We start from the raw sequence: 9,608 nt of genomic DNA, 5'->3' as shown, positions 1-9,608 counted from the left end.
ACCTTCCTACCTTGCGCCTGCTTTTCACCCCCTCATGCCATGCCACGACGTCACATTTAAGCTAAGTATTTATCCATGCTATGTCAAGTGTTTTGTTTTGTTAAGTAATTATTCCACAGTTTAGGTTTTTGAATCCGGCTCAGCCGTGCTTTTTGTTTGAACTTTGTTTTTTGTGCTTAATAAATACCAGTTTGCTTTTTTACACCTGAGTCCGCATCCGTGTCCTACCTCACCACCCACCCCATCCTGACAGAGGGAATAACTTCAAACCAACACATTTCATATTCCAATTTTTTACATTTGCAGACTTGTATACAACATAAACCAAAACTTAAGATGAATGACAACGAGATTAAGCACACTGAGCAGTGCAGCTGCAGGCAAGATGAGCCTCTGCATTTTCCCTCAGGTCCACACTGCTTTCGAAGATGCTGCTCATACTCTGAGGAGTGGAATCTGTATGAAAAAGAAGGGTAAAGAAGTTAGGAACTGAGTGGGGTTTTTTCTGCATTACTCTATCTCATGATTTATTTTTATTTTTTTCCACACACTTACCTGCAGGCAGACAGTTGAAGCCAACAGTGACAGAGGTGGTCTTCACCGGGAAGCAGCCGGGCAGACAGCGCAGCACAGGTTCAACAGAGTAGCATGTGGACTCCTCCCCGTGGATATTTATCTTCTTCTCCAGCTTCACAGATTCATGCTTCAGACGGCATTCTGTAAGAAAACAGAGTTGATAGATCAGGACGTTGTACTGTTTGCCTATAAATGGTTGCTTAATATTTGTTTCTCACCAGTGGTGTCCCTGCAGCTCTCTGCTGGCAGAATCCAGGAATGAGTGAAGCTGACTGGGTTCTTGGTCAGGCGTCCGTTGGGTGTGCGGTATTCCTGTCTGACCTCCCCATCGGCTTTTCCGCAGAGTCCAGAGGTCTTGCCTTTCATCCAGTCCACAACTTTAATCTACATTGCAAGATCAGATGAGACAATAAGGAGAAGAAACATCAAATATACCTGCCATTAATGAAAACATGCTGCGCTGCTGCCCTTTTGGTTTTACCAGTCCCAATTGAATGCTTTACATTTTTGAAGGGACAGTTAATAATGCATAGTGTTGCAATTTACCCTCCATGTGTTCTTGTCAAAGTAGACTTCATGAAGACCATGGCTGGCTGCATAAACCGAAACACCATTTCCACTTTGTCTGATATCGATTTTAGCTGTAAAACAGGTTTAATGATCAGTTCTTATTAGTAGTTTAACAGTATTTCATAAAAACAGAATTGATAGTAGCTGTAATACAAAAACAGGTACAACGTACAATTTGCATTATTAGTTTTAATGTTTCACCTTTTGGATGCTGGTAGGGCAGGCTGGTGAGGGGTATTTCCATGCTATTGACCTTCACATTCACTTCACTGTTCATGCGGTAGAGGTCAATATCTCTACAAGAAGCAAAAAACCTTTTTAGTTTAGTCAACTTTTAGATTAAAGTCAGCTATTTTTTCTAGTTTTATTTGGCTACTCACATGTCAGCAATTTTGGCATTGATGTGGTTTTGCTCCTTGGAATCCCTGTTGTGCAGAACAATGAATTTCAGCTCCTCGGTGCTGTCTTGTGCCAAAACCTGGTAGCAAGAGGGTACCATCTTGTTCTCGTATGTCCGGTTGTTGAATGTGGTCAGTGAATAATTAATGGAGAAGCATTCAGCTGGCAAGAAAAAAAAAAATAAAATAAAAAAAAAAGATTTTATTTGTGACTTGCAGGAAAAAGTCAAAACAAGTGTGTTTAATTTTAGACAACAGCAGCTATTACCTGCAAGAGCCTTGGCAAACACATAGTGGACTTTATCAGGGACATCTTCAAAGGGGGTGAGGTATGATGTGATCTCATCAAGGGGCAGAGAGATGGGAAGACTCACAGTTTTGTTGAAGACAGTATTCTGTAGGCAGAAAGAAATTGAGTTTTGTTATTCAAAAGCAGTGATTACAACTTTATTTTGAGGAAACGGCATGACTTTTCATACCACTGGTGTTATTGCAATGAAGCCAATGGTCCTTTCAGATGATGCAACAATAGTGAATGAAATCCTCTTGGTGTTGTTTGGATGCTTAGCTCGGATCAAGTCGGACAGAAATTTAGCAGGAATGTATTCATACATCCTATAAAAAACAAACAAAAAAAAAAAAGTCCAAATGTCAGATATATTTGGGACAGTCAACATTGCATGTGAGCGGGCTTTAGACAGTACACAGAAAGATTCTTACATCTTTCCAAAGCGTTTAAGATCAGATGGGAGTGTTTGCCAGGACATTCTAAGACGAGTTGCAGGGCTTGGACCAACAAGACCAGTTTCGGATGTAGCCATGATGTCGTACTGCTTGCATTCTACTCCCCAAGTCATTTTAGCCTATGAAATAAACAACAGACACAAGTATAAGACAGCTTGTTTTTATAGGATATCTTGCTATTTCTAGTAAAAGGCAGGACAGTTTCTTACTGTCACTTTGTGCTTGCTCAACAGAACTCCATCGGCACAGAGCTTCCAGTTGTTTCCACGAACCAGGGAAGCAATGACCATGTGAACTCTGGCAGTTGGTTTGTCTAAGTAGGCAGTAACTATATATCCCTGCTTCTTCTCATCAGCTCTAACAGCACGGAAGATGACGGCTAAGGCGGCGGTCCCACTGTCAGGCAATTCATTCTGTGGGGACAAGCATAAGTCATTGGTCCAAGAGCGTGCATTTAACCCATTAGGGAAAAGATTTGGAACTTTCTTCTTTTTTTAATTTTATTTCTAATAACCCAATTTCACCTGTCTGTAGATGGCTTCAAAGCTTGAGGCACTGCTATTGCTAATGGAAGCCGCTGATGAGGTGACACCCTGAAACAACAACATGTTAAGATAATGAACCACCTGGCAAAAACTGTGACGGAGGTTGGCATATTTTCATAAAGTACAATATCTATTTTGAGGGGTCATAAAACCATACCTGCTTCCTGTGATTCTTGTGGAACTTCAGGAGTGAAATCACTTGCTGTTAAGAACAAATATTATTGTCAGCTCCCACGCAGGCCATATTGATGTATAAGAATTCTTTCCTGCAAAGTTAAAAATATTTTTAGAAGTTTACCTTTGAGGCCCAAGAACTGGAGAGAGAAGAACTTAAACTGGCAATGAAGAGCGATGCAAGGCTTGATGCAGAGCTGGTCTTGGATGAACCACTGGAAGATCTTGAGGAACTGTGTTTTTTGCTGCTGCTTCTCTTACTGGTGCTGCTATTGCTGCTATTGCTGCTGCTGCTGCTGATACTGGAACTGGAACTGTAAGAGGAGGTCTTGGAAGAACGATTTGAGGCAGAGCTGCTGGAGCTAGAGGAGGATAAGGAGCGGTTTCTGTTCGAAGCCAGGATTTTGTTTAGCCTCATCAGGACTGGTGCACTATCGAGGATTTCTTCGCTCCGGTTGATCTGTGCAATGAACCTTTTGACAGCCTTTAACCCCACTTTAACCTCCATGTCCAGTCTCTCAATGCCTTGACTTTCAACTGAAACATCAGTAAATAATGTTATTAGTATCTGACTTCTATGAACAGCGCTTCTATGAAATGCTCAAAAGTGTTGTTTTCTTAGTGCTTACTTGGTGTGAGAGAGAGAGAGAGGTTGTGCCGTCCAGCCATTCTGTACAGGGCAATGTCCCGGATTGAAGCAGCATTTTCGGTGGCAACCTTGAAACAGGCTTTGATTCCAACCCCAACATTCTTAACACAGTACCTCTTGGAAAATGCACGAGCTTTAGTTTTGTTGGACTTGCAAACGTCATCCTCCAGGGTCTCTAAGGATGCTGACTATAAGGAGAAATACATGTTAATGATAAATACAGATACTATTGTAAATATCTAAAATTCTGTAGTCACCACACATACCTCAGCAGAGACGGCAGCAGAAGAAACGATCATAGATGAGATAACCTTGCTTGAGATGGACGGCAAGTCTTTCTTAGGAATGAGTGGAGTGATTCTGTCAGCAGCAGTATCCTCAATGTTTCTTGCCACAGCAAAGGTCTCGATACTGTTGAAGAGAGACATGAATGTCATCAATCAGGTTCAACGGATAAAGCTCGAGTTGACACTAAATTTTTTCAAAAGTAAACAAAGAGGCAAATGTGAGACTTACTTCACAGATGTAAGGTTTTCTGGCAGAGGAACAGGAAGGACTTCGATCTTAAAGTCGCCCTCTTTTATGTTAAGTCTTGCAGTGATTTTAGCAGGTCCAGTGTAGTTGATTCTGGCTCTTGACACCAGGGCAGCCTGAAGAATGGCAGTGTTAACTCCCATCACAGCATATGTGTTCATGGCAAAACTGGAGAACAAGGAAAATTTTATGTTCAGTTTTGTTACTTGAGACATTTCGGGTGTCAGTTCATGTCAGTCTGTTTATGTATTGAACCCACCTTGTTCTGACTTCAGTCTCAAGCTGTATGTCTGTCTCCAGCAGGCGTCCGAATTTGAAGTCTTCTGGCAAAGGTGGTGAAGTTTTGGGCTTGACTAAGAAAACAAATGAGCTCATTATTTACCCCAATGCATAATACTGCCCACATGGTATCCTTTTTTTTTTTTTCCTCCTCCAAGAGATTTGTATTTCAAATTTAATTTTTGTTTATTTTTTTGACTCACTTTTAACCACAGCTGCAGCCACAGCGGCAGTGTGCAGACTGAGCTCCATTGGAAGACCAGCAGCAGTAGGCATGATACGTCGCACCTCAGTGGCCAACACAGGCTTAGCATACTGGACGTTGACACCAGTCAGCAACAGAGCCTTGAGAGCATGTTTTCCATGTTCCAGAATAGTTCTATTACTACTGGCCAACTGTAGGTGAAGAATATTACATGCATGTTTTGTCTTGCAAAATTGTGATTTATCTTGAGGTTGATAGGTTGCTGTTTATATCATACCGCAACAGCCTGTTCAATCATGGCTTTGTCAATGTTTGCGAAGGCAATTTCTTGTCCTAAGACCTTGACACTGATAGAAGCCAGAGGCTTGCTGATGCTCATGGACCTCCACTGAGAGAGCTGTGGACAGAGAACATGTGGTGTGATCACCATGTGGGAGTGTGAAAGAGTGTATTCTTGTCTTTATGACTTTCTTGGTTGCTTACAGCTTTAATGACACGCTTCATCTTGGTGATCCTGTCAGCATTGTCAATAAATTCAGGGTTTTTCAGAAGTGCCTCTTGTAGTCCATCAGTTCTCACTCCAATCTAAGAGGAAATCAGCAATGTTAAAACAGCAACTTTCAAATGAGCTATTGAACAGCTGACCAGCTTTTCATGTCCACCATATACCTCCAGAACATCAGCAGCAGCTCCAGCAAGGAAGGCTCTGGTCTTGGCTAAAACAGACCTTGGCAGAATGGTGGCGGCGTCATTGATGTAGAAACCAGTGACAGCAGCGCCAATCATCAAGGAACCTGATGAAGTGTTTAATGAGATGCAGTTAGCTGATGCATTAGCAAAAATAAAACTCAGATAGAATTAATTTACATGTGACATGAGTCTTACTGTTGTAGGCATCCACATGGGCAGCTCTGCTGTAACGTAAACTCAGTCTGTCCAGCACACATATCTTAGGACCCATGATTTTCATGGCAACCCTGCAAGCAGCAACACTGCAATGGAAGCGTAAAAGAGATGATGCATTGTTTTGTGCAGATAGAATTGTAAATGAATTGGCATGAGACAGGGCTCTTACACTGAGGACTGGATTGTGGAGGGGCTCCTGCTCAGGGACTTCATGTGAGAATAAGTAAAGCTGGCAACCTGCAAATTTTTCTCTGTCTTCACATTGTTGGCAAGAGTTGTCACCAATCCCATTGAAGGCCTTGTTTCAAACAGGACGATGCAGGAAAGCATACGAAGCTCTGGATGAATATCTTTGTCCATGTAGAGCTGAAGAGCCAATTGCTGGACCTATTTGAGAGGAGAAATCAAACTCAGTATGGAGTTCAGGCTAAAGACCAGCCCAATTTGTAAAACTCCTTAGTGTTCAGAACTCACCATTCTTGACTCCTTCTTTGCAAAGTTCCTCAGGGCCATGATGGCTTCAGCATGGACTCTCATTGGCAGAGATGCAGCAGCAGTGCCATGAATGGGCATGATCTTTGTGATTGACTTGAGAGTAGCAGGGTGTCGCGCATTTCCCAAAACCTTTATAAGCAGGATGATCTTCTCGGTCTCACGCTTAGCAACAGCGTCATCAAGACGTTCCTGGATGGGCTGTTTTAAGGAAATGGGAAAATAGGATGTCCATTTCTTACTCATTCATTTTCCTCTATATTTGAAGCCCAATAAAAAATAACAGGGTTATTTCACCTTTATGTACTCGGTAGGACAGACGGCTAACTCAGAGCAGTTTCTGAAAATCATGGTACCATAACCAAGGAGGACAATCTCACGCAGAACAGGGCTTTCCAATACTTTTTTGTCGACTGTCAGGGTCTAGAAGAGAGCAAATATCAGAAATGTTTCATGTGTTCATTCTCCTTATTTTACAATGTAACTTACTTTGGGGTTCACCTACCTCCATGATCTTGATAGTCTCAGTGTTTGCTGACACCATGTGAACAGCTGCAATCAAAACCTGAGATTCCTCATCAAAATTCAATTCATTAGCCAGGAATTTCTCCTTGATGAATCTAAGAGCAGCAGGGGTTCCAGTGACAACGATGGCATCCAAGAGCCAGCGTCTGTAAAACAATTGTAAATGTACATATATATGCATTATTTATATATTTACATATATATATATATATATATATATATATATATATATATATATATATATAGATAGCATTTTCTCCTAATCTTATTCAAATTTCAAATCACTGTAAGCCACCTGTGGGAGGACATCTGTCTGTATTCGTCCCAGGACATTGCTAGGTCTTCATAGCGAGCTGCACGGAGAATCTGAATCAATTCCAAAAACTTCAGAGGGGCATGTGCATTGACACTCTCCACATTGTGGGTAACCAGATGGTCCAGAAGCTCTTTAATCTAAGACCACAGGATTGAAAGGGGTGTCACTAGAAATGTCCAAATTTTCATCCATGACTTCACCTACATTTCGAAGCATAGTGAAAAAAATACCTGGACCCGTAGGTCGGTGATCTTGATGAGCTGAAGAGGTGACTGAAGAAGTTCGGTGGAGAACTCAAACTTGAGAGATCCCCGATGGTGATACTCAGCGTTGGTAGATGACAACGGTTCTTTCTGAATCTCAAGGAACACCAAGGACTGCCTTTAAAGTAATGTGAAAAAAAAGGCTAAATCACAACTCCATTTAACCCAGATACGACCATTTTTACATTCTCTTCATCTTTTGACATACTTGGTCTCCATTTGAGCAGTTCCGCTGTGCTCAGAGAAAGGTGAAAACTGGATCAGCTCAATGACGTTTGCCTTCAGGATCATGACACCACTTGCAACTTCTTTCAAGGTGTAAGTGAATGATGAGGTACCTCTCAGGTTTTTGTTGTCCTGTAAATACAAACCACACAGTTGCCTGCTCATGCAATGGTATTTTTTTTCAGATGGATGCGTTGTACAAATGGACTTAAGCCTACCTGCTGGCACTTGTCACATTTCTCAGTGTATGCTAACCCAATGTCTTTCATTATCTTTTCCTGACAGTTGTTCATGTCCCTGGTCTTGGTCAGATGGATGCGTTCAGCCTTGATGTCTTCAGTGATGGAGTAGAGGGTCTTGCACACGCCCTGAGTTCCGATCTATGGAGCAAAGCACCTTTTTAGTGAGCAGATTAAATCTCTTGCATTGTGATTTATTATAAATAGGCTACTTTGGGATCTTTGACAAACCTCCTGTAAATCATACACATTGTGTGTCTTCTTGATGTTGAGCTGAAGGATATTCAGGATGCCTCTGTGGATGTTCAGCACCAAAGTTGAAATTCCTTCAGGTGCATGGATTCTTCCCACAACACCATTGGTATACTCAAACTTGATGGGGTTCTTGAGCTCAGATGCCAGCTTTTCAGTCAGCTTGGTTGCTGGGATTGGAGCATCATTTGGCCAAATGCCACTATACTCAAAGAGCTCAGGTTCCGCAAGCTAAAATATAGGAATCAGATGTAGAGCATTAGAGATTTAGTGCATTTCCAAGCTAAAATAATTGTTGCTTACTCATGACATTAAACTTTACCTTCAGCATATATGTGTTTTGGACGTCATTTCTGATCATAACTTTAGACGTGATTTTGAGTCCGGCTCTTGCCAAACCTTCCTCTGGGAGACCTCCCAGGAGGAATGCCTCATACTTGTACACATAAGTCTTACCGGCAGCAAAGTCAGGAGCTGTAGGCACAAATTTACTTAGCTACAAGGGCTCCAACTTATCTAAAAAAAAAAAAAAAACAATGCCAAAAACTTATTACTATTTCATTCATAAATTATCAGTGTTTACCATTTTACCAGAATAATTTGATTTAACTTAACATTAGCTGCAGCAAATGTTGGATAATGGTAACAGCCTTTTAAGGTTACAATAAAGTACTGGGCTTACCAAAGACAGGACTTTGTCCGGCTAAAATGGAAAAAAAGAAAACCCATTTCAACTCAGTTCAACATGTGACTGGAATCGGTTCTTATGCATTTCAACATTTTTAAATTGTAAAAAATGCGACACAAGTTGTTGGAGATTTCTTGTCTGTCAATAAGCACATGCAAGAGCATAAAAGCATACAAAGAAAGCTCTCCAACTCAGCAATTTCAGTAAATACCAATTCATGAATGTCATAAATGTCGACAAAAGTATCAAATATAGTAACAGATATTGTGTGCTATTATTGCATGAAACAATGAGCAACATTCTCTGATTATTTCTCAATAACATTGCATAAAATAAAGTAGTTTTCTTTGCTTAGATTAAGGTACTTAAAATCAGTACACTGCTCAAGATTGAAAAGAAAATCCTTATGGCAATGTCTTTCAGAAATGCAGAATCCAACTTACACACAAAGGCCAGAGCCAGGGCAAACACAACCGCTCTCATGGCTGATGAGGCTGTAACTGTGGTGACACACAGCCTTTTATATGGAAATATTTTACAGACAAAACCCACCTGTGATGCAATGCAAGTATTATATGAGCCATGGCACTTTTGACTGCTGTTCTTCATTTGATAGATAACGTATTAAACTTTTAGACCACCACAGGGAGAAAAGTTAGGGTCACCTGACATTGTCAAAAAGGCCAAATCACACTCAGATATCGTGTTTCAAAATATTTACCGTGTTTCACAATTTAGCAATTCTCACATTAATTGAAAATCCCTTTATTCTAATACATTTTAATGACAGTTGCTGTTAGTATTAGTTTTATATAGAGACTGGCTGACAGCTGGGAAAGCTGTTGCTCTTAAGCTAAAGTGGTAAAGTACTGATCCTCTTTCATTTGGAAATTTGGAGTTGGTTTGATCCCCCACTTCCCCAGTCTTCATGTGTCCTTGGGCAGAATACTGAATCCCACATTGTCTCCCAAAGTGTTCCTCACTTGTAAGTTGATTTGAATGAAAGTATTTGCTAAAATAATATGACC

The 9,608-nt window shown here is 40.9% G+C and overlaps 1 protein-coding gene across 1 annotated transcript; it reads right to left on the bottom strand.

Annotated features, from left to right (window-relative positions):
• Positions 1-352: 352 nt before the first annotated feature.
• LOC142384340 (vitellogenin-1-like) lies at positions 353-9,063 on the bottom strand. The gene is made up of 34 exons (XM_075470517.1): positions 9,024-9,063; positions 8,575-8,595; positions 8,215-8,366; positions 7,872-8,123; positions 7,620-7,781; positions 7,385-7,533; positions 7,144-7,294; positions 6,893-7,050; positions 6,578-6,743; positions 6,370-6,495; positions 6,055-6,273; positions 5,750-5,967; positions 5,560-5,666; positions 5,344-5,468; positions 5,158-5,259; positions 4,952-5,071; positions 4,673-4,865; positions 4,450-4,543; positions 4,173-4,358; positions 3,923-4,067; positions 3,637-3,829; positions 3,132-3,544; positions 2,991-3,035; positions 2,813-2,881; positions 2,498-2,701; positions 2,265-2,407; positions 2,024-2,159; positions 1,813-1,939; positions 1,527-1,707; positions 1,348-1,442; positions 1,123-1,217; positions 795-960; positions 556-717; positions 353-456 (listed from the first exon to the last, which is right to left on the bottom strand). The coding sequence occupies exons 1-34, from the start codon at positions 9,061-9,063 to the stop codon at positions 353-355; spliced, it is 5,019 nt and encodes a 1,672-aa protein (XP_075326632.1).
• Positions 9,064-9,608: the final 545 nt, after the last annotated feature.

This window comes from Odontesthes bonariensis, chromosome 7 (assembly GCF_027942865.1).
Source record: "Odontesthes bonariensis isolate fOdoBon6 chromosome 7, fOdoBon6.hap1, whole genome shotgun sequence".
Taxonomy (NCBI): domain Eukaryota; kingdom Metazoa; phylum Chordata; class Actinopteri; order Atheriniformes; family Atherinopsidae; genus Odontesthes; species Odontesthes bonariensis.
Note: the sequence above shows the minus strand (reverse complement) of the source record. Positions and strands in the feature narration are given on the sequence as shown.